Source organism: Columba livia, chromosome 18 (genome assembly GCF_036013475.1).
Source record: "Columba livia isolate bColLiv1 breed racing homer chromosome 18, bColLiv1.pat.W.v2, whole genome shotgun sequence".
Classification (NCBI taxonomy): Eukaryota; Metazoa; Chordata; class Aves; order Columbiformes; family Columbidae; genus Columba; species Columba livia.
In genome coordinates this window covers 9380888-9408868 of record NC_088619.1, presented here as the reverse complement: position 1 = coordinate 9408868, position 27981 = coordinate 9380888, and the positions used below count along the sequence as shown (strand labels likewise).

General features: G+C 43.3%; 1 protein-coding gene across 12 annotated transcripts in view; it reads right to left on the bottom strand.

Annotated features, from left to right (window-relative positions):
* Positions 1–445: 445 nt before the first annotated feature.
* The window catches only part of LLGL2 (LLGL scribble cell polarity complex component 2), a 34080-nt gene continuing 6544 nt past the window's right edge, over positions 446–27981 (bottom strand). For 2 of the 12 annotated variants that reach the window (XM_065034042.1, XM_065034041.1), the window contains exons 2-27: positions 25627–25734; positions 19446–19543; positions 18400–18481; positions 17117–17232; positions 16357–16515; positions 15429–15591; positions 15121–15253; positions 14275–14329; positions 13933–14087; positions 10483–10700; positions 9914–9981; positions 8659–8812; positions 8446–8550; positions 7858–8150; positions 7446–7599; positions 6973–7123; positions 6169–6285; positions 5480–5646; positions 4471–4735; positions 3854–4007; positions 3416–3453; positions 2884–2931; positions 2316–2358; positions 2024–2081; positions 1528–1589; positions 446–1130 (exon numbers count right to left, since the gene is read on the bottom strand). In XM_065034042.1, the coding sequence (XP_064890114.1) occupies positions 1536–1589; positions 2024–2081; positions 2316–2358; positions 2884–2931; positions 3416–3453; positions 3854–4007; positions 4471–4735; positions 5480–5646; positions 6169–6285; positions 6973–7123; positions 7446–7599; positions 7858–8150; positions 8446–8550; positions 8659–8812; positions 9914–9981; positions 10483–10700; positions 13933–14087; positions 14275–14329; positions 15121–15253; positions 15429–15591; positions 16357–16515; positions 17117–17232; positions 18400–18481; positions 19446–19543; positions 25627–25701 (3123 nt within the window). In that variant the 5' untranslated portion in view covers positions 25702–25734 and the 3' untranslated portion in view covers positions 446–1130; positions 1528–1535. The remainder of the gene's footprint in view (positions 1131–1527; positions 1590–2023; positions 2082–2315; positions 2359–2883; positions 2932–3415; positions 3454–3853; positions 4008–4470; positions 4736–5479; positions 5647–6168; positions 6286–6972; positions 7124–7445; positions 7600–7857; positions 8151–8445; positions 8551–8658; positions 8813–9913; positions 9982–10482; positions 10701–13932; positions 14088–14274; positions 14330–15120; positions 15254–15428; positions 15592–16356; positions 16516–17116; positions 17233–18399; positions 18482–19445; positions 19544–25626; positions 25735–27981) is intronic. The other 10 variants (XM_065034049.1, XM_065034048.1, XM_065034051.1 and 7 more) reach the window with 8 other exon arrangements.

Genomic DNA, 27981 nt, shown 5'->3' with positions numbered 1-27981 from the left:
GGTGTGAAGTCAGGGACAATGTAACCAAAAAGCTTGAAGAGCAACAAGCTGCTCCACAGAGTTTCACCAGCTTCAATTTAAAAAACAGTAATAAAATATCCATCTACTGCCTAGTACAGCAGCATTGCCAGATCGACTGTTTCTCCCTTCAGTGTATTATCACACTAGTTATTTCGGGACAGCCTTCCAGGGACTATAATCTGAACCAGTGCCCTTTTCTGGCAACACAATGCATGAAAGGCAGGACAGTGATACAATCAACTTGCTTGCCACATGTGTCTTCTCCAAACCACCACCTTGCTCAAGGAGGCCACTAAATCTCCAGAAGTCCTCTTTGCAGATCAGAGGGGAACAGCACCTTCTTAAAGGGGTAAGTGGGCATGAGCCTCTTGCCAATGTGAAAGAAGATGCTGATGGAAAAAATAGATATGAGAGCAGACAAGGATCACAAAAGGGAATTCAGAGTTTTATTTCCAAAAAAGAACAACGTAATGTTGAAACAAAAATCAAGTTCAATTAATTGTCCTCTGATTTGAATGGCTACAAAAATAGATTCTACCCAAATCCATAAAGCCAGTTAACAGTACCATAACAAACAAACCCCAAAATTACTCATTCAGATACCACATACAGCAGTCACAGGAATCTAGCATATATTATTCAATGCTTTCTTTTAAAAAGTAAATTTCTAAGTGTTTCCATTAAAACTGAAATACGCATACGATTTTAAAAAATTGTACAAAAAATAATTTTAAACCAGTTGGAGGTAACAGTGTGCGTTTATTAAAATCCTGCACCAAGGCAGTAACATTTATAATTTAAAACCCAGCCCAGTAGAAAAGAGAAATGTGCAAACATTTAAAAGTTAGATGTACTCAGAGGCTTGTGGTGCATCGGACCTGGCGATCCACTTCTGTCCTAATGCAAGGCGGGCTCCAAGAGGAGATGTCTCTAATGAGGCACTAATTGGAGAGGCAGAGGCAGGCATGCACACGCATGCAAGTTGCAGCTCACTAGCCTGCGATGCAGGGAGCACCGGTGCCCTCTCCCCAGGGACGGTTTGCCCAATCAGTAGTGTTATGGCACTCAATCCAATGCCAAAAAGTCAGTGACGAATTCTGGTCAATCTGCTTTGGGATAAAAGAATGCAAAAGCCATTTTAGTAAACAGCTGCAAGCTAATGAGTTGATATACTCAACAGATTGTTGCTACGAGCTCTGGCTACCTCTCCAGGTTGCTTTATGGTAAGGTTAAGAGTCAGCCAGGAGCCTTCAAAAGATTTGTATCTCTTCCTTTAAAACCAATGCAGCATATTCACTCATGTGGTGCAAGACGCTGAACTGTGCTAGTACCTCATAGCCAGCAGATTCCCAGCCTGAAAATTCAGACCTGCAGTATCTGCAGTATCACAAACCATTTAAATAAGCTGAATTTCTTAAAAAAAAAAAAAACAAACAACTTAATTCCACTTTCTGCTTCCTTTGGCTACTTCACCACGCCTGAAATACCCTTATTAGCCTCACCTACCTCCTCCATTACTTAGTCCGTGTCCTAGCGGACTTCTTGCCAAATTTCTTTCTGCATAGCTCCTGCAATGACACAAGAAAAGATTCATTATTGCAATGCAGTATCATCCCATCCACTCCCAGCTGCTGACAGAAAACCAAGGTTAGGTAGTGTCCAGAGAAGTGCACAGAGCAGAGCGTGTCAGGCAGTCACTTATCCTTACACACCAGCAGTTACCAGTCCCACCAAGCTTCCTGCATCCGTGGCAAACAGGAGTCCTTTGCCTACACTTCCGTAGCCCCTGTCACCTGAACATCAGTATTCCAGGGAGCCAAGGTAAAGCCCCGCACCCATGGTGGTAGCTTAGCTGTATTGTATAGACAGAATGGGAGCAGAGATACTGAACACGTCCAAGTGACAGTGTCAAGCCCAGATTAAAACTCCAGAGTCCCATCCTCGGCCAACTGAGCCCGTGTGGCCTGCCCTTAGATCAGTATGGGTTGACACGAATAGAAACCTGTATGCGAATACTCAGAGTCCTGTTCCTTTGGGATGTGGGAATGTGATCTCTCCTGCTTTTCGGAGAGAAAGAGACAAAGCATTATTCATAAAATATGTCAAGGGACAACGTGTGAAAGAGAACCTGCCTCTCTCTTCCTATTGCCCTTTGGTAGTTTGTGGGACACATACACTATCAGATTCCAGCAGAAGGATCCCTGCTGTCACGTTGGGCATCCCCCAGCTTTCCACTAGAAATGCCCTCCCTCACCAGCCCCACGCATTAGGAATAGAAATTGGTTGATACTCACCCTCTGCCCCCCTCCAGAGTACTCTGGATCTCCTTCAGGACTTCTGGAAAGCAGAGGGTTAAATCAGTGAGCCAAACCAGTGCAGATTTGCAGCCCAGCCACATTCCACCTCCTGCTGAACAGCCTTTAAAACCTGCCTCCCACCACTCAGAGGTCAGAGCTTTATCATCATTGCCTCTTCACCAGTACTAGGATTTTACCAAACAGGCTGGCACAAAGGACTGCGACAGTCATTTCCCAGAGATGTTACCAGTCCCAGCGCACCAGAGCCCCAAAGGAACGGTCTGTTCCAGCTGTTATTTTAGACAAGTCCTATGGGAAAGTAAAGATCCTTCTCTTATCACACAGTGAACGCAGCTATGTGGAACAACCCCTGCCTGAGGGCATGAAGACCTGTCCAACCCCTCACTTCTACCTATTTGTGAAAACCCAGTATTTCTACCAGTCTTGTGTAACTGCAGATCCCTTGGGACTGAGTACTGGAACCCACAAAATTCCCAGCAGTTTTCTTCTTTTTCCACTCAAAAAGGCACCTGCCCTGTCGGTAGCAAGATTTCATCTTACTCACTTTCATCATTGAGTAAGGCATGTTCCATCAGCCTCCCAGACTTCCTTTCTAAAAAAAGAGCAGGAAAAAAAGCTTTTACCTAACAATATTTTCCCCTTTTCATGACATATGTGCAGTTTTGGATACCCACAACTGGAATTTTTTTTCCCCAAAAGAGTAAGTACCTTTTGACTTTACTGAATGCTTCACAACTAATCCTTAAAACCCCTCACACATTGAGTTGTATTTTCTAGCAATACTCGCTTGGCTAACAGAAGGTCTCATCTGTAATTTCAGGCCTTATCTTCCCACAGCCTTTTCCTTCCAGCAGAAACTTCATTCTGTCCCTTCAAGGCAACCTTGCCACATGCAACTTACTTTAGAACTAGCAACTACTGTGTCCAGGCAGGTCACAATGCTTTCCTCGTGTCCCTCCTTTCCCCTTTTTTTGGGGGGAGGGTAGGGGGGGAAATATCAACTGTAGCAGCAGGAAAGATGTTTCAGGGTTTACATGTCACCATGCTACATTTAGTACAGTTATTTTTTTGCTTACCATCTTCTCCATGGTCACCCGAACTCCTTCCTGACCCCCTAGAATAGGAGACAGAAAACAAACACTGACTCTGAGGCATAGGGGTGAAGAGAATTCTTATGTACTGCTGGCAGCTATAAGACACTCCAGTGCATGCTAACTAAATGGTTTGTTGAGCAAGAATGTAGGAAGGGCTTCATCACATGTTGGTGATGCAGAAATCTGGAAGCACCAGAGAACATTTCTAAGCTTTTGGACTAAAATTCCTATAGAATCTCTGTAACTGTTACATTTCCTCATGCCAATCCATCTAGGAATGGTGATAAGAAAGGCTTCAAAACTGGGGGTTTTTTGTTTGTTTTTGAAAGATGACATTCTCTATAAAATACAATACTGGAAACAGTCAGGTAGGTCTCACTATTCAGACACAGTCAGTGTGCAAGGATTTACAGACTTCACCTGGATTTTCTTGCAGCATTCTCCACGCCAGACTTGGTGTGCACATGATTGTTGCTTGTAACTTCCAGCATGTCCACAACACACCGAGGCTCCACTAACCATTTGGTAGAAAGGGAAAACCTCTCAAACTCCGATGGTGAGATCAGATAGAAACCTACAGACAATTGGGAATTTATAAGCGATCCTCTGAGTTTAGCAGAAAGGGCTTGTGTTTCCTCCTATCTAAATCAGGAGGAATCATTGAGCAAGATATTACTCCAGTGTCCCAAGGACTGGTTAGCCTAGAGACTGGGCCATTGACAATTACATTGAAAGATAAACTGTACAGTCTTGTGCTGACACTTACAGAAGCTGCCTATGGGTACCTATGGGGCACACCCAACCTTTTAGCTGAAAACCAGTGTATTCATTAACAATAATGGAATAAACTCACTTCTGCTTCTGCCAATTCATGTGTCAGTACCTGTTGGCAACTGGTACAGGACAGAAACACATGGTGGACATATTTACATAATATGCACATGTATATAAGGCCAGTTCTAAATATGAAAATCTATAATGCTTCTCCCATTGTCTCAAACACACAAGTCAGGTGATTTGGGAGAAGCGCACCTTACCTTGGCCATACTTGGTGAAGACGCAGGAAGCAATGCCGCTCACATCCTCTTTGCGGATACAAGGGAAGCGGATCTGTAACTTGAGGAAGGGCAGCGAGATGATCTGAATATCTCCCAGGTTAGTCAGGACAGCCAGGTCATTTTCGCTGTAATCATCAGTCTTGCAGCTGCCAAAGTTTGCAACCGTCACCTTTCGTACCCTACAGCCTTCCAGGGCCGTCAGCTTGAGCTTCAGTTTGGAGCTAACCTTGGGTAACGTGAATACCTGTCAATAGAAACAAGACACTGACATCTCTTTCCTGCACAGCAGCAGCAGCTGCACCCCAGGACATCTGCTGCTCCCTCCTTTAACAATGTTTTCATTCACAGTGAATACACACAGGTGTAATGTGAGTCAACCTGGCTCCCTGCTCAGGGGCCAATAAGCAATCAGCCACAGTCAGTGTTAGAATCTGTCTGTTCTGACATCAAGCAGTTTTACCCTTTAGGCTGCAAACTGCATTCCCCCTTTAGTTCTTTCAAAACCCCACTGTATTCAGCCACAAATCATTACAGAAATAGAAGAGGGTTCACACTAACTGTGTGCTCTTCCACATTAAAAAGCCAGGGCCAGCCTACACCAAGCTGCTTCAAGTCCTCTGTTCCACACTGACTAGTTAGTGTGCAAATCAATAAGCTTTTTAGTTGCTTCACAGAAATGTCTACCAACTCCTGTCCCTGTACTAACCAGAGCAAAAGCTCTTTCACAAAAACAGAAACAGTCTTGCCCAAAGAATATAATGTAATATAGCAATTAAGTTTCTATGTTCAGCATGTGCATCACTATGCTGAATACCCAATTTTTCAGCACAAACTGATTTATGGACTGTGCTAAACAGAAACACTGTCCCATGGGTGTTATTCAGCTACAGAAGAATAAGCACTCAAGAGTTATCTTTCCACTGAGCAGTGCTCAGTGCTCCAGCAGATTTTATGCGCGGTCCATACGAACCTCCCGGGTGACACTTACCTTAAATTGCTCTTCGGAAACCACCAGCAGCTGATGGCTGCCTTGCATATCAGGACTCTTAGAGAGGTCATGTGCTACTTCTAGAGGTTCTGGGAGGGGAGTGCTGCGTCCATCCAAGACAAGTATGCCCACAACAGGAGCCCTGTGCATCAGCTGAATCTCTTTGGCTAAATGAGCGAGATAAAGAGGAAAATAAACAGAAAAACCACAGAGGAGTCTGGTCAGAGACGCTGTGTTAGAATCTCACAAACATCCTCTCAAAGCTAGAAACCTATATAATGTGCCCACAGAAACCCTGCCTAAAAAGAATTAGTAGTTAAAGTGCATTTGGACTGAACTGTCTCACGTTAAACAGTAGCTATTGTTACTTAAAGATAGCAAAGCCCAGCTGTCAGAATAAGCTACGATGTGCACAGAGGCTTGATTGTGAACTTCAGTGGCAGCTGACGCAAACTTTAACTTCTGAAGTCAGTAGGAAATGGGGCCGAGGCATGTCAGGCAGTGCTGGAGCTCACTCCTCAGTTCAGTTGCTGCAGTGAGTGTTGCTTAGCTCAGACTCCGCTACAATTAGCTCCGCTCTCACTGATGAACAGCAGTAATTGAGCTACCTTGCTTTTCTGTATGTAGCTCTTGGTTATACGGGTGATAGCTCATCTCAACAGGCCTGTGCTCTCATGAGGAATACTCACCCTGCTCTGCCCTGACAGGTTCATCCATCCTCCTCTCCGCTGGAGGAACACGCAAACAGAAGGCGTAGACTGTGCCTCCATTGGTGCCTGCCCACAAGGACGGGCAGTGGCGGGAGCCTGGAACAACAAGAAGGATCGTGAGCAAAGCTCCATCTGTAACATCCTTGGATAACTGCTTTCCACCAGCTATATGCATCCTCCCTTTGTTACATCCTAAATATCTTTATATCAAGGCTGACTTGCCAGAGGAACTACAGGTTCTTTGCACTTCTTCTCCCAATACATGTCCATCAGCAGCCCTGACAAAGGACATGGCAAATAAGTAAAGGGAACAGAGTGCTGTTTCTATCAGACACCACAATTGCTGCATCCATTTTCCACATATTTGTATCGCATATGAGCAGAGTAAACTCATGCTTAGTATCAGTTTGGGCTCTGATGCACAAGCAGCCACCCCTCACCAGAATGAAAAGGCTCTGCTGGGGGCAGGGGCGAACTTTAGAGTAATGAAACAAGGAAAAACTCATACTAACAAGTCAGATGTCATTCTAGCTCATTTGAAAACCATACATAAAGGCTGCATCCACAGATGAACTACTTGCCATAGATTAGTCAGCAGCCAGAATGGCTAAATAACAATTCTGCATGACAACATATGCTCTCGCTCTACATTAGTTTTTCAGCATAGCACAAAGTAGGACACAGGAGGTGCCGAATTTTCCTGGCAGTAAATCCTAATACATTCCTTGGCAGAGGGAGGAAATAACCATTTGGAAGAAAGGAAGAGATGCGTTTTCTACTCACTGTCTCTCAAGAAGGTATCAGCAAAATATAAGGTGCGCACAAAGCCAGTGAAAGAGTCTTCTGCAGATCGGGCTTCAATCTTCCGCTGGACTGGAGCCAGTTCCATTTCCTGCAATGCGTCTTGGTCAAATTTGGCATTTGCTTCTTGCACCTTCAAAGACAAGGAGACACTTTGTCAGTCAGGCAAAGACAGAAGGGAGAGACAGACAATAAAAGTGGCAGCAATTGAAAGGGAAAGAACCACCAGTGAACGGGTCTATTCTGCATCATACATTCAACTACAGACAGCACATTTTCTCTAAAAATGTGACTATTTTACCTAACAGCAGCATCAGAAGTTGCGATTTTTCCCCTTACACCAGTAACTACTGATACCACAGCAGAACTGCAGATCAGCTCCTGTGCTAGGCAATCTAACCAGGGCTCTGCATCTCCAAGCCACAGACAGGACCCCAAAAAGGTGGACCCCTCACCTCTACGGCATTTCCACTACCTCCTCGTCGCTTCCTACTGGACACGCGGCTCCTTCTGATCCGCCTGAAGGATTGACGGAGGGACTTCTTCAAGGATTTCACCCGAGACAGTGGGCCTTCTAAGGCCAATTGGTCACTGGGATGCAGCGTACACCTGAAAGAGGGAGACAGTAGGCATGTGGTCACCTCCTACTTGGTGACAATCACTCCCAAGAGTCCAACAGGACACCCACAAATGTTGGAACATGCTTATATATTCTTGAAGACCTTCAAGGACAGAGTCCAATGAGGCAGGGCTTCTCACTACACTGACTGCTCTTGAGAAACTGCATATCATGACTTGCTTTGTTAGCAATTACAGACCATCCTTAACAGAGGATTATCACAGACCTCCTGGAAAGAGGACACTTACTTGACAAAGACCAGTCGTTTCTGCTGGTGGTCAAAAAGCCCAAAACCATGACTAGTACCAAAGGCTACAAGCTTCCATTCAGAGTGAAGGGCCAAGGAGGTGACCACAGCTGGTGGCTGACATTGGACAAGGACAAATGGCTGAAAACCAGCTTCAAATCGAACAGGCCCATCTCGAGTCTTTAGTTTCTCATGACCTTTCCACCGATAACCCTCTTGGTCCTGCAGGAGATCTGCTTCAGCATGATCCACAACGTGTTCTGCATCTTCGTCGTTCAGTTCCATCACCAGAACCTGCAAGGAAGAGGACAAACTTTGCTACAGCTTTTATAGTTGAAGCAGTCCCCCAAGCTGCAGGCCTTCCCAGCAGCTGCAAACCTACGGCTTCTCTCAGGACTGACTAAAAAGCATTAGATAAAGTCTAAAATACAGACTAGAGAAAGCAGAGGACCATGAAACCACATTTCCAGCAAATGAATCAATTTACCACTATAGAAACAAGTATTTCTAATTTTAACACATCTCCCAGTTGCACTGTGACCACCTGCACTAAAAGCAAGGTTTCTGATAACTGTTTACATTTCCATACCTGCCCTGCTGTACCAGCTACAGCCAAGTATCCGCTGTATTTACACAGGTAGATCTTCTGGATCCCAAGTCTAGGATCATCACTATAAGGGTCGAAGGTACCAACCTAGGCAAGAGAATACACAGTGGCTGGTCTTTGCAGATGTATTAACTAGGACAAGAATCTAAACTTCTTGTGTTTCTGGAAAGCTTCCACAAGCAATAGCTATCTCACCTTGCGAAGTGGAGGCCACTCATCCTCACCCAGGGTGTTCATATTGTCATTGGGATCAGCATCTGTGAGAAACACCCTCACCGTGCTTAGCTTATACAGGAGATGTAAGCAGACACCCGATGCATCCCAAAACCGCACAGTGCCGTCTTCATGCCTGTATGGAGAAGGGTTACAGAAACACACCGTAACAGGAGAACAGAAAATCGCCCAGATAAGGGTGATAAAACAGAGGGGGAAAATACACAACTAAAGCTTAAACCACAGGGTTTACAAAGACCTGAGCTGTGGCAACTTAGAGCTTCAAAAGAGATTTTTTTGTTTGGGTTTGATTTGGTTTTGGTTTAGATTGGTTTGTTTGGTTTATTTGGTATTTGTTTTTTGTTTGGTTTTTGGTGGTGGTGTTTGTGTTGGTTTTGTTTGTTTGTTTTTTAATCCAGTTTGTTCCCAATGATCTGACACCAGTGTACAACTTAAGATGATGCCAGAAAGCCCTGAAAAGGAAAAAAAAAGCTAAGCACATAAAGGAACAACTCATCCTGACAAAAAAACTATTACTGGGAGGGAAGGAAGGAAATCAAGCTTTAATCCTAGTTCTCCAGGTGAAAATTTGCAACATTCTTCCAATGTAAGGGTTAAAGACTTCAAACAACTTGCTGCATCAAGAATGAAGTCTGAAGAACAGCCCAAAGAAATTCTTAAAAGTACTTAGAAAAGAAAATGATACATTTTTATGTGATGAGACCATCTCTTGCTAGCTACTTCCACCACTTAGCCAGATCTGTTCATGCTGATCAAAGCAGACAGGAGTCCAAGGTTCTCCTTGGACACTGTAAGGCAGGGAGAAAAACGCTTCGAAACCTGCAAGATTAAGCTTCGCTTTCCATTGCTCCTGTTGAACCAATCTGGATTACTGCCTGCACTTCTACACTGATGCTTGTGGGGGGAACAGATCAGAACTACATAATCAAAACTACTACATCATCACCACTGATGCTTGTGGGGGGAACATCAGAACTACAAATAAACCAGCTTTATAGGTTATCTGTGGACATCACAATCTGTCGGCTCAGAAGTAGTAGAATCACTCAGCTTTCCAAAGCCAGCGGCCCAGCTTTGCAAAGCCGTATTGTACAGCTGCAGCCTTCTCCCTACAAGATGAGCAAGACTTGAATCTCACGGGAAAGCTCCAGTTAATTCAAAACAGAAGAAGAAAAACTGCAAAGGGCCCCTTGATTGTTATCAGTTAAGTACATACCCTGTCAGCAGCAAGTCCCTCTGCGGAGGATCTGGAGCTATGTTGGTGCCACCATCAATCGGCCACGGCTACAAATACATTAAGGGAAGACTGTGATTTCCTAGGCAGCGACAGTGTGAAGAGAACATGCAGTCAGCAGGAGAGCACGAACTTCAGTGCAAGTGGCAGTGAAACAGTCCATGCAGCTAGTTTTTGTTTGGATTAGATGTTCCTGTTTTGACACCAGCTGTGCTTTTTAGAAGATATTCTACACATTTCCTCAAGAAGCTGTGCTGAAAGCTTCATGCTTCTAAACAAGAAGTTTGCTACCACTGACAGCTGGGAACACTCAGACTTTCCTTCTAGCTTGTCAAAGTCCGAGAAAAATATCACATTTTAATCCCCCAGTGTGAGTAACTGTACTGGTGGTGCTCTGGGATAAAGCCTCTCTCGACCCTATTAAGAGGCAGAACAACGTCTGGTGGGATTCATCCCTCCACACGCAGTCGGCAGCACAGACCACCCACATTCCGAGTGGTAGTGCTGCTCTTAAATGCATGGGAACGCATATACACTTAAAGCTGCCATACCATGTTTGAGTAGTGAATGTTCTGCTTGCTCCCAGCACTGATAATCCTCTCCCACAGTTTCAGTGGGATGTTGGAGACGTGGTGTGAGCAGGTGATGGCTGAGCAATGGAGAGACGCCAGGTATGGAGGATGCACTGCTGGCCAGCCCGCAGTTTTCAAGTCTATAACTACCAGCTCTTCTTCTGCCAACACCACCATAGCAGAAGGGTCATCAAACTCTGCAGGAAAAAGATTAATTGAGGCTGACAAAATGACCGTCCAAGGTTAATAGATACAAGCTTCCTGTAAGGCTTATTTGAAAACCGTTATCACAGAGCTCTACACAAACATTTTTGTTGGCAAAACCTCTAAATACTTCTCTGTTAACTGGGCCTATTGAGGCACTAATATTAATAGATTTCAAGATACTAACAGATTTACTGTGAATTTATGTTTGTTTACACCACTCCTGGGACTGTCAGAGTGACTTTTTAATGGATTCCACTGCAAAATTAATTAACAACATACACAGCTAAATAACACAAGTTCATATTCAGCATTGGAACAGCCAGAATTCAAAGGACTTTACCTACAGCTAATTAACAGCATGGGGTGGACAGACACACAAACACCCCAGCAGTGACCCATTTAGTACCGTGTTAGGCCACAGCCCATTTAGCCTAAGCTGCTTAAACACAGTAATGCCTGGAGTTCTGCAGAATGCTTCTCTGCTTCAACTGACAAGTATTTACAATTCAGCTCTCTTACTTTGCATTTTTCCTGCTTCTCCTATGTTGAGACACATCCTCTGGACTTTAATAAAGACTGCGCACATCACCTAATATATATTCATATGTACATTAGACAAGATTACAAACAAATCTGTTAATATAACTTTACAGATGACACCTGACACAATCAACCAATTTAAAATTTTTCATTGTAACTAGAATTAAAGTGGAAAAATAATGTTGTCTACAAAGACATTTTGGCAGTAACGTTCATGAGACAGCCACAATAGCAACTGCTGGGGAAAACCAAAGCCACAAATCAGTTCACACCAATGATTCACACACCTACAGAAATGTAAGCGAATGCATAGCTGTAATGTGGCCCATGGGGGTGCTGTGATAAACAGGGAGCTGTAAGCAAACTGGCAGCTTTTCACTGTCCTTCCCTTCTAACCTGTACTTCTGCTTCCCTTCTCTAGTTGTTTGATTACCTGCAATATACTTGCAAGAAGGCATGTCTATAAGCAAGCACATACTAACGCTCTTCACTCAGCAAAATTAACTTCAAGTAATTAGTACTTGGCGCTACTCTAGTTAGACACCCCAAGTTTCACCTCTGACTGGCCACAGCCATAACACACCACTAATCAGTCCTGTTTATCCATGAAAAGATGTTTTATAGTCAGTTTTACTTTGCTTTCTTATGTGCCACCATTTGCAGTTGCCTAAAGGTCTTCTGAATAGAACGAATATCATACCTGTACTACATTATGCACTCTGCTGCTGCCAATATTAACCAAATATACTCTGTTTTAACACTCTTTTTCCCCTGCAAAGGCACACATCTGAGCTCAATCCTTATGGCTAAAATCTATTTTAAGTTGCTGAAGTAGCAAGCATACTAGAATTTGTCATGACTGCCATACGCTCACCCACCTGCTAATTAAAAAAACAAAAACAAGAAAGGTTAGCCATTTAAAAATTGTTTCCACAGCATATTCAGGGTAGTGGAAAGTCACCAGCTACTACCGTGCTGTAATTTAATAAGCACAAAGCTTATGTGTTAAGTGGCTTTGGTATACAATTAATGCTTTGGTATTGCCATTGCAGGGAAGACTGCTTAAGGGCAAACAAGGCAAGCTGCGTAGATCCACTAAGCTTAGGCAATCAGCCACAAGGAAGCTCATCAACCACAGAAACCTCATTTTAGTGTAAAAAAACTTCCTTGTCGAAGTGCAACAGCTTCAGCTTCCTGTAGCAGCTCCTCTCTGCACCCACTAGAAGTCGTGTTAACCAGACAATTCAATCCTTGGGAAGTATAATAAAAAGCCTGTTAAGTTCAGTTACTTCCTCCTAAAGGACTTCTAATCATATCCAGAAACTGAATTTCAAGTAGTGAATCTCTTACCTAAATAACTCAGTATTTTTTTCATCTTTAACGCTTTTGTTCTTTCATTTAGAATCTCAGCTCCAATAACTTCATAGAAATTAAAAGGGTTTCGTTTCTTTAATGGTAAAAGCTAAACAGTACCTCAAGATAGACTTGAAGGTTTAGACCTGTAGGTTCTGGACATGTAGAAGATGCTTACAAAAGACAGTGTTGTGTAGGGAAAACCTATGATAACAGACATACACGCAGGCACTTCATCTCAGTTACATTCTGCCTGTTTCTTTACTGGCTTTTCAGTGACTTGAGAGGGTTTGTTAAGGCCCAGGGAGAGAGATGGGGTGGAATCCAAAAGCTGTTGCTTTATTCCTGCTTTCCCAAGGGTTCTTGCCCTGGCTCTGTGGTCTGGTCTGCCAACCTGCCCCTACATATTCAGATGTCCACACCTGCACAGTGTGGAGCTGGGAGCTGCCACCGCCAGCAGTACACACAGACAGGTCTGGAAACTAGTCTGCCAGGTAAACCAGAAACATTCTGGAACAAGATTTGCCTACAGCTTCCTAAAAAGCTTCTAAACTCCTGCAGTTTGGTCTGATCCAACTTCCAATAATGTACAGTCATGGAGCTTGTAGACACCAGCAGTAGACAAACAGTTCTTGGGGAAAATGCTTGACAATTTCATGAAAATAAATAATATTATGGCTACTGTGTAAGTAAGGGCAACAAAGCTCGTCAACAGAAGCAAAAATCTGACAAGCTCCAAGCAAGCCATGGAATGAGCGCTATTCAGTTTTAGAGCTGTTTACATTCATGTTCACTAGCAGTAAGTAAATTGAGTTCTCTGTATACTGACCCTTGCACCTTTTGCTGATTTATTACCCAGAGCCCTGGTCATAAATCCAGGTAGTAATTAAAAGAAACAGTGTCTCAGTGGGAGTAAGTTCTGTTTTTAATTATTGCCTCCTTTGAAGTGCTATTTCCAAACAGCAATATTCAGATCTTCATTTCATGACCTGGTTATGTCCAGTGTCCAGCTTACACAGACATGAGCCTAAGAGATCTTTTCTCATTAATGGAGTAGCTTAAATTGTCGAGGAATGTATGGCATTGCTAACCAGCCCATTCTTTATGCCAGTATTTCACATTTCACTTTTAAATGGCAAATCTCTTCTATGGTTGGACTCAATCTTAAGGCTCTTTTCCAAATGAAATCCTTCTATGATTCTCTGTTAAAGTCTCAGAAAACCCCAAAACAACTGACCTCCTTATCCCATTTCATGCTATTTATACCAGGCAAATTTCCACACGCATACAGCTACTCTAATTCCTCAGTAATGCCCTTTCATCACATACCTGCAGTAGGCTCTGAACTGAAGATTACAAAGAAGTCTATCACCCGTGACGTGAAGTCAAAGGCTGTTTGCTGACTGCCATGGACCACAGAGATGCTGTGCCGGTCACCATAGCTGGCCCGGGGCATCCCTCCTTGGAATATAATGTAAGGAAGCCTTAAGAGAAAGACAGAGTTAGTGGTGTATGCTGAAGTGAGGAGTAATCAAAATTTCAAAGACATGAAGCAAGGCAAACTTTTACAAAAAAATTCTTATTATGTTACTCTAAAGAAGGGCTTTTAAGGTATGGACCCTGTAAATGCCTTCAAACAGAACAGCGTGAAGGGATACACCACAAACTTACCCATTTTTTGTTGTCTGCCAGTAGATCTTGGAGATGGCCTTGCAAGGAAATGGACCTTAAAAGAACAGAGTTATTTGCCATAATTCAATAAGTATATATTTACATTAAGAAGTTTCTTACTCTGTCTCACCTAGGTCAGCTCACTCTCCAAGTCAAGGGGAGCCACCTGCATCAGTAGGCACCACCTCCTCAGACCAAGCCACAACAGACAAGCCTTCTAGAACACACTGACCACAGCACTCAGCAAAACAAGGCTTAGGTTCAGGGGAAGTTTTGAAACACGTTGCTGATGGCTACAGGTATGGAAATGCTGTTGTAGAAGCTGATTAACTAGAAAGGGTTCTTAAAAGCATAGGCATTCCTGAAGCTAATGTAAAGGGGATAGAGTTTTAGAAGCTTCTATATGCTTGAAAGATGAGGTCACCCGCATTTGATGGGTTTCAGCAAATCAGAGGCATCATTTCCTCACTGCTCAGGTCAACAAAAAGTACACTCAGCTCACTATTAATTACAGAAGATCCAAGCAACTCCTGCTGAACAGGACACGAGCTATAACAAAGAGCTGAATCACCAGCACCCTTCTTCATAAGGGACACTAATTTCTTCAACACATTTGCTCTCCATGTTCAAGACAGACCTCAAGATCATAAAGGAGTTTAAAATCCAAACAAAAAAAAAACTGGACTGAAAACCCTTAGTCTAGGCTCACCACCCATTCATAAGGCAGCTGCACATTTTGTCATTAGGATTAAACACTGGGGAGAACACAACTTAAAATATCCCACACAAGCTCAAAATTAGTTTGCATTTAGATGAATATGCAAGAATTAAACCTCACTTACTGACCATAAGGCACAAGGGTTTCCAGAGGCTCAGGCTGCCTGTTGTCACTGGACACTGGCCACTGCGTGTAACTTCCATCATAGTGACAACTAATGAATTTACTGCCGTCCCTCTGCCAGTAGAGATTCTCCAGCTGCTGAAGAGGAAGACACACAATGACTGCTCTACAGACAGCTGCTAACCCCCCCAAAACCAATACATTCTTACTAAAAAAAAGCAGCTTTGTCAGGCTCTCCCTATATCTACTTGTCTTCGGAGTGCTCTGAGCAGAGAGAGCCCTTCCTCCCCTGCTGAACTGAATGAATTCATACCTGGCTGCCCAGGAACTGGTGTGTCACTTTGTTATTCTGCAGGTCCCAGAGGACAATCAGGCCCCTGCTGTATCCAATCAGGATCTGGTCAGGGTTCTTGGGATGCTCCCGAAGGGCTTCCACCAATTCACATGAGCGCCTGTTACAGTAATCTTCCGGTACCCTACAGAAGAGAAAACCAAGAAAAATTTAGTCCAGATATAACCCAGTATGACTGTAGTAACAGTTAAGGTATAAGAATGAGCAACTGAGGAATAAAAAGTTCAAACAGATGACAAGAAGCATGATCTTTCCACAAATCCTTCAAGCAGCAGAAAAATGTTATGTAGGACATCACACCAGGCCTGCCATATGGACATGCATCCACTCCCATTTTCTTCAGGGAAAACACAAGGTTTACAATGAATTCCAAGACTGGATCCCAGGAGTGTAAAGACAGTCTGAACTACGCACCCTATTCTCTTGTGACCCGTACAGAATAAAGGTAACATGGAAATGTCAGTAGGAATCAACGGTTATAAAGCAGGTCAGTTTTCAGCAGCACTTGAATAACAAAATCCCTATTTGGACACAGCAGCATTAGAAGTTCAGCCAATGGTCAAAAAATAAATGGGTAATTACAACTAAGCGTAACATTTTCTGCAAAAGTAAACACAAGGGACCAAGCACAAGGTTTACAGATTTACTCCTGTATAGTTCTGCCTATATGCTACAGCTCCACTGTGACACTAATGGCTTGACCAGGACAGAAACTGTTACTTAACACATACCAGGACCAAAAGTTACTTTCACAGGAGTCGTGCAGATTTGCACAATGCTTAACACAACAGCGAGGCCCCAGTACATAATCTGGGGTGACATTTTAACAAAGGAGATGTCAGCTCATGGGATTCCAGCTCCACGCAGCGCTGCCCGTTCGCTCGCTCACCGCTGCAGCACGGCCTCGGAGGTTATGGTCCTGTCCTCCAGCACTCGGAATGACGGCAGCTCCACGACAAAGATGTTGCCGCTCTCTGTGCCAAGATACAGGACTTCCCGCGAGGAATGGGGAAGGACGGCCGTTATCTGCGTGGCACTTGGTGGAGACCTGGGCATGCAAAGAGACTCTCATCTACTGCATGCAAAAACACTATCATTACGGAACTTGAGAGAACTAACAACTCAGAGGTATTTACAAGTGTCGTTTGCTTTATAGGCAGAAATTTTGAGCCAGGCATGATTTTTTTGAAGGAATAAAGCACTGGCTTGAAGATAAATTATGTCAAAAGACTGTTGATAAGCATGCGGACAAAGACCCAGATGCCTTTTTACAGAAGCCTCTCTCATTAAGTGTCTCCAAAGGAGCTAAAAATAGCTCACCCTAAACTGGCAAGATCAAGCGAAACTAAAACCATAGCAGTATTTTAAACTCTGACTTAAGGGATGCTTAGATTTACTTAACCTTAAGATTTACAGCTCCTGTACACACCGGATGGATGCACAGTATTAAAAAAGTCACCCTTTACAACACTTTCAAAAGGCGGTCTCCCGGGCCCAAGCCAACTCCTGTTTGGTTTCCATGGATGCCCCCTTAATGGATTCATAAGAGTAGGGGTCATTAAGAACAGGACAAGCTCTAACTAGGAACAACAGCAGAATTTTCTTACTTGTTTATCCCAAACCAGCTCACAACCACTCTTGCGGCTTACCCAGGTGGCCCTTTCAAGGTGAAGCGGTGCTCCTCCCGCAGCTCCGAAGCTCCGTTGTGCTGCTTCAGGCTCCAGAGATGCAGGCTGTTATCATCCAGCAATGTCACCAGCTGGCACTACAAAACCACACAATATGCTTCTTTTGGAATCACAATGTTAAAAATAACACCGTATAATCTAGCAATAAAGTTGCTGCTGTTCATCATTCTCTGGTAAAACGGGACTGAGGAGCCAGCCACAATTCTTCATAGTGGGGGGGTATATACTGCAGCAATGCCGCTAGCTGACAGCAAGGGATTTGGGGGCTGGAGGGGGACAAGTAGTGGCCAAAAGGCTGAAAACACTCTTATACAGGACACAGGTTATCACTGAAGGGGATGACAAGGATTTAGGCTCTTGAAAAAGCTCAGCCTATGCTGTAAAGCTCAGCCTATGCTGTAAAGCTCAGCCAGGCAGCTGCAGGTTGTCAGTTCACCAGGGTTTGCTGCAACACACCCCAGCTTTGGGTGGGGCTGCTCCAGTCTGCTACACCACACTCCTTGCATTCTTCACATCCAACCTCATCCTGGAGGGTTGTGTCAGAGCCCTTTTATGAGCCCAGCCCTGCTGGCTGCATGTTCAAATTGAAGCATTTTACCTGCCGAAGCCACACCTGGTGCAACACTCCCCGTGGGAGTTTCAGCTTATACCATTAGTTAAGCAAACAGACAACCAAAACCACCTCAAGAATTAAATCTCGCTCACAAAGAGGCCGCTCGTGCTATACTGGGGGCACTGGGCAAACAACTGCATGCTCAAGACACCAGTCTGCAAGATTCAATACCCCAAAACACACAAAGGCAACAAGCTTAACAGCAGGTGAGGTTAGCAGTACCGTTTTGAACTCCTGAAAATAATTAAATCAGTTGAGCAGCAGCTGGTGTTCTATCTGTGCTGCAGAAGATTGAGCACCCAGCCCTCCTGCAAAAATAGGGGGCACAGAAGGAAAACTAAGTTCTCTCTTCTGCAGTGGATTGCCTGAACTATTCTGGCCTTATTACCATTCCCAATATGTTGCTTGAGATAATGACTAACAGTTACAAACAATAAAGCTACTCTTGAATTTTAGTGAGCATCTCCACAGCAACAGTGCTGCTAAGAACACAAAAACCACTGGGGTAAGCATTCCTGTCCAAGCAGCTTTTAAATATACTCCGTAATAGAAGCCCCATTGCCTGGAACTAACTCAACACCTGCTTAAAAGAGGTCTACATAAGTCACAGAAGCACTGAAAATATACTTACCTGGTCAGGTATAAAGTGAATCTGCATTACAGTATTGTTTTCTTCATGTAAACCCATGAACTCCACCCCAGGAGCACCATATCTGAAGAGTCTGTTGAGGATCTACAGTACTTAAGATGACCCACAGCTACAATTAATTGATAAGAAGCTTGCTAGCAAGCAAGATAAAAAGAGATTAGTTTGAAACCAGGTCGTACTTTTAGTGATGGGGACTGAAAAGAATTAATGCAAACCTGCTTTGATTTCGTATGCTTATGGCATGTTTTGCACACTACAGAACACGGCAGTTTACTTCATCCTCTGTGCATATGCAGAAGAGGTGCCTGGACCCTGTTTTTTCTCAGAGATGTTTAGTGGTTTCCCAGACACTACAATCCTGCTTAACTAATTTGTAACCAAGAGACAGATGGCTACTGCCCGCATGTGGAGTCCAGCCCCTGCACACAAACACCACCAGGAATGAATGATTAAGCAGGCAAAGAACACATCAACTTTTCCTTTCTGGCCTGTTTCACAGCTTGTCTGGCTGGTCCTGTGCCATGGGAATCACCTCAGTGTCTTGCATATACATAAAAATCAAACTGGGCATGGTTAGTTAAAAAAAAGTCACCACCTTCAATATTTAGGTCTTTAATGCTCAAAAGCTCAGGAAGCTGAAAGCATTTCTGACTTGTTTTAACCTTTGAAAGAGAATTGCTTTTAAAAAAAAAAAAAAACAAAAACTGCCCCAAATATTTAAACAACCCTGGAATTTACGACATGAAGGATGGCTAAACTTAGGCCAGATCTAGCTTGACCTTCTGCATAGCAAGAGCAAAGAATCTTGTCAAATATCTGCTTCAGCTTAGCTTCTGCTTGAGCTATAGTTCAGCTCTTGGCAAGATAATCCCATTCTGATCAGACCAAAACCAAACCCAGGTAAACTGCTCCAGTGTTCCAGAAACCCTCGCTTGCAGATTTATACTCAGTCTATCTTTTTACAGTGTCTTAAAGCTGCACATTCTGATGTGGTCAGAGAATCTAGGCAAAGTTGTTGAAAAGCATACAGTTTGATGGCTCCTGATCGCGTGCCGATGGCCATAAGGCGGAGAAACGGGCTATAGCCCAGTGCACTGGGTTGATGGGGAAATCCATGTTCCACAGTCTGGTAAAGAGAAAGAAAAATCACGATCAACAGCATGTTTCGTGGGCATTATTGTACACAGGTTAAAAAACAGAAGTTAAATATGGCACGTCAGTCTGAAACACAGCACTTAGCAGCTTTTTCTGTTGACAAGTGTTCAAACACAGGTTAGATTTGCTGAATCTATTGCAAGAATCTCTGGCTCTGCAGCCAGGATATGCAGAAGTGCAACAGAAATGGAAGAGAAATACTCTGAAAACAGTAACCCAAGCAGCTCTTTATGTTACGATTATAAATAACTCTGCATAAGCACAGCTTGCTCAGGCACAGCACACTCCATCACTCCACATCAACTCCACTTCTGTGAACCAACCACTCAGCACAATTTCAAAGTCTGACACAATTACTGTGTATGGTAAGGTCAGCTTCATCTGCCAAATTCCACGCGGGTCAGCCTTTGTGACTTCCTTGTGTTGACTGACATCGAGAAATGGTGCAAAGCTGTGGAGAAATACTGACAGAACACCAGTGCTCATCGAGAAAACTAAACACATCTCTTACGGGGCAGTCAGGGAAACTAATGTAACTGATATCCATTTTCCAAAGGTAGCGCAAGGAACACTGGAATTTAATGAGAGCCGGACCTTGCTAAGCCACCTCAGACTAGTGCAAAGCCATTTATTAATAAAAATATGTCAGTCACTCTTATAAGTCGCTTGGCTTTAGTGGCTTCCCTAAAGTACAATTTACACTGCACCAAGAGGAAGATTTGGAGCATGTTGGACACATCACACTTAGCATGGCTGATGCATTTACACACCATGGAATTAATTCTGCCATATTTACAGGATGCAATTAAGTGCTTGCAAAATAGCTCAGTCAGGTTTTTAGAAGTATTAATGCACGGCCATTATCATTGTTTAGACAAAACACGTACGCATGAGCGTTCGACAACATACAGCCATGTGAAGAGGAATTTGTGTGCCCAAAGATTAATACGGCTACTTCCTGGAACACATTATTATCCTTACAGTCCCAGCTTCTGGAAAATACATTATTCTAAGTCAAGCTGGTCAGTTACAGAATAGGAATTTGTTACAAAACAGCCCCAGGACCACTCACAGGAAAATAATAATAATAATAATAAGCAGAGAACCCTCCCATCTACTGATTCAACCTAAAAGTAACACCTGGACTTTATTTCCTGCATAGTGATTTCCCAAGTTAATCCCTTGCAGAAGAAACAAATCCAGCCAGTTTCACTTCTGTGGTCATGCCATTAGCCCGAGGTGCTACAGCTGCTACAAAGTACTTCAATGCCCTTTCACTGCTCCTGCCCAAAGACCCGGCGCAGGAGGATATGGCTCACCCCACAGTCTGCCAGATTCCTTCTGTTTTAGCCATATGATCACGATTCATAAACTCTAAAAATAGACCTCCTTCCTCTAAGTCATCACTTACTCCACTTTGAGGTCCTATTAGGGGAAGATAAACCAGTTTAGAAGATATAAAAATGGAAATATTGGAGCATTTCCTGATTTTTTGCTTGCCAACTCCTAAGACTGGGCAAGAGGAGCAGTTACTAATTTTTCATGTCTTATAAGTAGTAAATCAAGATTAGTATTACTGGCTCCAAAACAACCGAGTTTTTTTCCCTTTACGATAACTTAATCTCCAGCCTTATTTATTCATAATCTGAGAAGGCAATTTAAGTGTTAAGGCTGTATTATTAAAAACAAATTTTGAGAAGTCAATGTTTTTAGCATCGCCCTTTAAATTGTTGCTACCCAAGCTTTGCTTAGCTACACATGTAAAACTTCCTAGAGGAGACTGCATGAAATCAGGAACTGTTGTACAGGGCAGTTTTCTAACCCAGCGCAGGCAAAGAGGAATTTCTCTGTGACACGACAGCTACCGAGACACCACAGACGAGCTTCCTAGTTGTCAAAGTTGTGGGAGTATGAAGCCATGACATACAATTCTGGGAAGATGATTCAAGTCATGTTATCTTAACAGCAAATCAGACTTAATTGAATCAGGTGTAGCAGAGGCAACAGACACCATTCCACTCTCCCCCAAAACAGAGCGAAGAACTCATTTGCGAGACACCAGTGTAATTCCACTGTTAGTTTTAGTTTCAACTTGTTCACAGTCACTGCACCGTCATGCTGTCAGCACAACTAAGTGCCATTTTCAATAAAACATCAATTAGAAACTATGTTTATTCTGAGATTTCTTCCAGCCCAGAAGATAAGGCTTTAGCCATGATTGTCATAACAGAAAACCATGACTTACACAATCCTGTACTGCCTGTTAGGAAGCTGTCAATACCAGCCTTAATTCTGGCCTAACTATATCTTGGTTTTGATGTGTTAATTTGTAAACATATTAGACAGATCAATAGAAGCTTTAATTTTCAAGTATGAGACCTATTAACTGCATAACCGAGCACGTAGGAACTCAGTAATAATAATAGGAGGGTAATTTTTTCTCCAGGTTTTCCTTCAGTAGAAAACTCGAAGTACCACCCCCCATCTCATAGGCAAATTTGCAAAAGCTACAGTAGCTATACATCACATGCAGAAGCGTAAGAAGAGAGTATCAGTAACAACCGCAGCGTGAAGTAAATGGACTAATGGTTTCTGACAGCTTTGAATCTTCAACCAAGATGCCCATAGGACATCACGAAGGTAACTCCCTCCTCTGTCATTGTTTGCAAAGCAAAGCAAGAAAGGCAGCAAGGTGGCTTTTTGGCTGTATGTGACACAACCAGGCGTTCACATTCACTGTACTGATTACCCAGATCTATTTTTGCTGATTTACACCTAGTTGTTAAACCACATCAAGTCAGCTTTTCGGCTGCCCTCTTTTCCCCCCTCTTGGGCAGCTTTCATCAGCCAGCCCTTTCACCTGCTCAGCAGGTAAACCCAGCACGGGGGAGCAGGGGGGCAGGAGAGGCTACAATGGAGCCTTTCAGCAGAGCTGAAATCGGAAACTAGAGTGCCCACAACGTGCCCTCCGTCTCAAAAGGGCCTTTGTTTCTTTGAAGAAAGGTAGGAGCTTTCGTTTTGATTTTCCTCGGACCACAGATTTGTCAGGCTCGGTACAAGTTAGCCCGATGTCAGCAGCATTAACGAGCAGAAATGCTTCATGTCATCATACTGCAGGAAAAATGCGGCCAAACTTAACAGTTGTTCCCAGCCCACACTAAAGCTGTGCAGATGAAATTCAGTGCTGTCTCCCTTCTTTCATTTCTCTCCACTTCTCCTCTCAGATTGTTTTACGACAAAGTGGAGACAAACCCAGTCACAAGCAATCAAACCTTGTACCTTTGCTAATATGTCTTCTGAAGAAACGATGAAGCCTGTATGTGTTAAACCTACTTTGCATAGACACTAATTCAGATTTAAGGTAAGTTATATATCACACCCATTAGCAAAGGGTTAGGAAGACTGAAAAGAGGGGAAAAAAACACAAAGCCGTAAATTAAATGCAATGTTCCCAGTTTGGTAACATTCAGCTGTAAGACAGGCTGGTTCACCTGTGTGTTACCCATCATCTAGTCTGACAATGCCAGCCTGAACATGTTTGCTCTGCAGGGCTTGGACTGAGCCAAAGGCATCCAAATACTACTTCCAAAAGCAGGATAAACTCAAAGAAGTAGACTGCCAAGTCCACATACCTTCTCCTCCATCCAATCCACTGAGCTAAAAACAGATTCTTGCAACAGGTACACACAAGTGTGAGAAGTTCTTACTCATACAGAGAAACAGATATGCAAAGCTAAGTGACTACCAGAATTTAGGAAGGTGTTTTTTGAAACAAACACGAGCTTGAGGACAGTTTGAAGAGATAGTCAAGTGGTCAATCGGTCCTTTAAAACCTTCTGGACCACCTCTTCTCTGCAACAGAAACGCAAGAGAAGCAGCAGTAAAAAGATTGCAAAATATTTATACTTGAGAGAGTAAACAAACAAAAAAACCCAGCACCACCCATTAAAGAGACTTTTTAAATTGAAGTCCATTACTAGGTCAGCATGGCCAAACACATTCCACTATATTAACACTAAACTTACGTGGTGTCATGCATCCATATTCAACTCCAGCGTAAACAACAAAACGAGGGCAGGAATCCCCAGCACTTTTAAGGTACAGACTTTCCATTTAGTCACCAGCAGCACCACACAAAGAGGCACGAGCACACCGCAGCATTTCTCTGATCAGCAACTTTATGGTCCCACAAAATATTTCCCAAGCAGGTTCTTAACCAGAAGTGCTTCAAAGACCTCAAATAACAAGTGTTAAAAAACTTGCTCACCAGCACTGATGTGCTTGCTTTACCGGCACGTTAGACAAGGACAGTCTGGCACAGAAAGTACTTCTGTGTTTGGCTCCTCGAAGCCACAACCTTCGACAGGTCAGAACTAAGGTCAGACTTTCCCAGATCTTCTCAGTCTACCTGGTGTGAGTACATGTTTATCATATCAAAGGCTTTCAAATTATCCATTATCTCTGGAAATACTGGAAAAGGACACAAAAGACTTAAAAAAAACTTTATGCAAGAAAAAAGTATAATGTCAAAGATTCTGGTATAATGCAATGGTCTAATATTCATTCCTTTTCCAATTCTTGTTGGAAATGAACAAGTATTGTGGCTTAAAGTGCAAATGCATTTGGCGAGGCCTCTAATTATCAAGTTGTTAATGAGTGCAAACCATCAGGAAGCGTCCAAAGCAGTCGCCTCCCCAGAAACAAAATGCAATATTTACCCTCAGAACTGAATCAAATGGAGTCACAAATGGTGATGCCAACTTCTAACATATTTGGAAGTTTCCCTCTGCTGCAAAATCTAGTTCTTTCAGCCCTGATTTGCATTATCCAAATCAGTCTGTCTCCGGCAGGTAAAGTTTAGCCAAACATTCTCATAAGAGAAAGGCACGTTTAAGGAAGAGACATCCCTGAAATAGCAAAGGTTTTTCCAAGGTATATATAATTTTATACGCTTATAAGCAATTCTCACCCATCCCTGGGACATCTCTTCTGATGCTGACATTGCACCCAGCTAAAAGTTAAAACCAATTCAGTCCCAGTCTTCATTCACTAAAATTTTTACTGCATCTGCACAAGCATTTCCATGGCTGCAAGCAGAAAACAGGCCTGGAGCACTCCTGAATCCCTTTTGTCTCCCAACAGGAAGGAGATATGCATGGAAATGGTGTGGTTTAGTACCAAATTACATTAAATCATTCATCTCAGATACCCAAGGTATATATCTACACTAGAACTTTAATGAATCAAGGAGGTTATTTCCTAGGCTGACTTCATTTGTCCGTTATACTTTTCAGCAAAATTCCATTTAAACCTTGGAAATACAAAACCTACAAATACATTTCTGATAGCAAATGAAGATGTAAGTAGCAATAAATTAATCCTAGGCATTTACAAAGATGAAAGCACTATGTTCCTGGCCAGGGCTCAAAAGAAAAATGCCCAGAGTGTTGGACAGATAGCACAGAGGGAAGGAAAAACATTAGATACAGATCCAGACTAAGATAATAGCAAATTAATTATTAATGGCCATTGTACTGTGTAGGTGCTACCACGTTTCTACCACAACCTTTTAAATTCACATTTAAAACCAGAAGTATACTTATAAACCCGAAGTCCAATCATGAACAAAGAACTCAGGCTTCAGCTGCATCACAAGCTGCGGCTTATGTGTATCTTTGGAAAAATGTTTACTTTCATAGTGGTACCACAAAGACCTATAACACACCTATAGCAAACTGCAGAACACTCAGAGTATATAAAAGCTGTTGTGAAGATCTCTTCCCTCAGCAAGTGCCACTCAACAGCGTGACAATATCACTCTTCTCAAAAACAAAAGCCAGAACTGAGAACATGCTTGTGAGCTTAGAGAAAACCAGTCAGACACATTGGGGAGGGAAAGAGAGACAGAACTGAAAAAGAAAACAAACCACCTCTCCTAAATTTAACTTTTCCACCCACACTCGAGTAGTTTTTCCTTCCCTTTACACTCTGCAATGGCTCAGGATCCATTTGCCTTGCACACATATGCCTTGAATTCTGAGGAAAGCACCGTACCTTGTTAAACTGGAACAGGTCGCGTTTAAGCCTCTCTCTCACTGGATCATGTCCCGGTCTTAAGAACCTTCTCATCTTCCTTGCTTTTGTATCTTGGCACCAAAAATCCTAACAACAAAAAAACAAAGCCATATGAGCAAAAGCAGCCCGAGAAGAGAAGCAGGCAGAAGTAGGTTAGTTATTTTGGTTTAGCAGGTAACACAAATCAGCCAGAGCACAATGAGACAACATTGCTATCGAGTAACTAAAACCCGATACCAGCACAGAGTGGCATCTCTGGTGCAGGACTTACACAATGCCATATTCACATGGCTAAAGCAAACCAGTACAGGTAAGCCAAGAGGATTTTAGAAGAGCTTCTACACTTGGCCATTTTGTGACCACTTTGGTTGACCTTATTCAAAGAAAAGCCAAGCAAAACTGTAGCATTCACATAAACATTTAGCCAAACCCAGTCTAAAGGCTAACCCCCGGGCTCACAGGCATTATTGACTAGTATCAGTTTTCACCCCAGGTAACCCTCCAGCTATTGAGCTAAAAAGAGAAAGAAGCACATTTTCAGCTCGCTCCATGGGTAGGGCAGAAAGGGCGCTGTGCTGCCTGCAGGGTAGCTGCATTAATTATTAACTTGCTTTTGTAAAATATCAAGCCTAACTCCCTGCTCAAGGTGGGGGTAGGCTATCCTGCACCTGCAGTTCAATGTGCAAGTAGAAGCACAAGCCTTTCAGTATATCCCACTGCTTTGTGTCTCTTGTAGCACCAGGAGGATCCAAGCAGGACTAATTAGACCTGACTTTCAATCTACCAACCACACTGGGGATCCCAGGCTACAGCTTCATATTCTGTACAGCTCGAGAGATTCTTTGTCAGGTCTCGCCTCTGCAGAGGTGCTAAATGGCAAGTAAAACTCTGCCAATTCAAGAGCAAAGGTTTGAATCGCATCCTGGCAACTTACCTGGGCATAAGTGCTCCTGCCTGCCCTGGCCATCTTTGACAAGCTCCAGTTTCCAGTGCGCACGCAGGTCGGCTGCTCATGAAGCAGCTACTGGACACTCCTGTCAGTATTTTATTTTCATTTGTTGGACAGGAAATTACAGCCATTTACCAGCTACTCTGTACACAACACACACGCACAGTGAGGGCCAGAACTCCTGAGGTCCGATGAGGAATCAGTATAGATATTCTATAGCAGCCCATCATCACAAGAGGTACACACACACGCACAGCAAGGTGGGGAAGGCTATTGTCTCAAGTGGAAGAGAGGGGCCAGGAGTGCCAACGGGACTGTCAGGCAAACAGAGGACCTTGGGCCCTTGGTCACAGTGTGGGGCTGAAGGGTGATGGAGGGAAGAGAGCTCTCACCGCCTGTCTGGATAATGGGAGCAGCAGAGCTGGCAAACAAGGTGGCTGTCTCTGCTCCTACAATAACTATGGTCTCTCGTTAGCGACTTAAATCAGCCAGCCAATCCTGAGCAGCTTGAATTGTTTTTCCAATACCTTCCAGCAAGGACTTACCAGCTGTAAAAGACTAAAAAAATGAAATAGTATTATCAACAGGATGCTCCATAGCCTTATTTTTGAGAAGTCCCTTTAGAAACTCCCCTAGTTAGAACTTGGACCTCCTTGTTATACCCTTCTACCTTTCCTGCTCACACTCCAAAATCTCCAGCCACCTACACAGTACTGTCCAGAGCTCACTAAGAAGACTGCAATGCAGTCCTGGTTCAGAGGACCAGAAGATCACATCAGCACCAAGAGCCTGAGTCACTTAGTCCCCACCTAGAGCCACCAGCATCCCCGCTCACCACGGAGAAAAGCGGCTCTGAGCAGGGAGCTACAGGTATCTGTGTATGTGAACTGTGCGGGGGGCAAGAATATGTACAAACACACATATAGCAGGGGTCCCTCAAAAAAGAGAGGAAAAATAAAACTGTAGTTCACTTGGAAAGTATATCCTACGATGATTTAGGCACCTCAACTGAAATTTCAAAAATTCTATCAGATCGTAAGTTTGTTTCACCAGACATTCCTGAGAGAAAGAGGGACATATTTACACAAGGCTATATTTACTCTAAGTTAGAAAAAGCTACAGAGCAGTGACAAGCTGCTGTGCTATGCAAGGAGAGCATATCACACCCATGTATAACACCGTTTGCCCTTAGCCAGCCAAGGAAAGGAAAGTGCCAAAAAGACGCACCCTTTCCCACTGTCAGTCAATGTCCTGGACCTGTTAAACTAGGCAAACCCACAGAGAAACTCTACTAATTATCCTCCCACTTTGGAAAAGAGACCTCAGCTGTGACAGCAGAGGCAAACTCACTGTTACGAGCAAAGTAAGCAGATTGGGCTTGATTT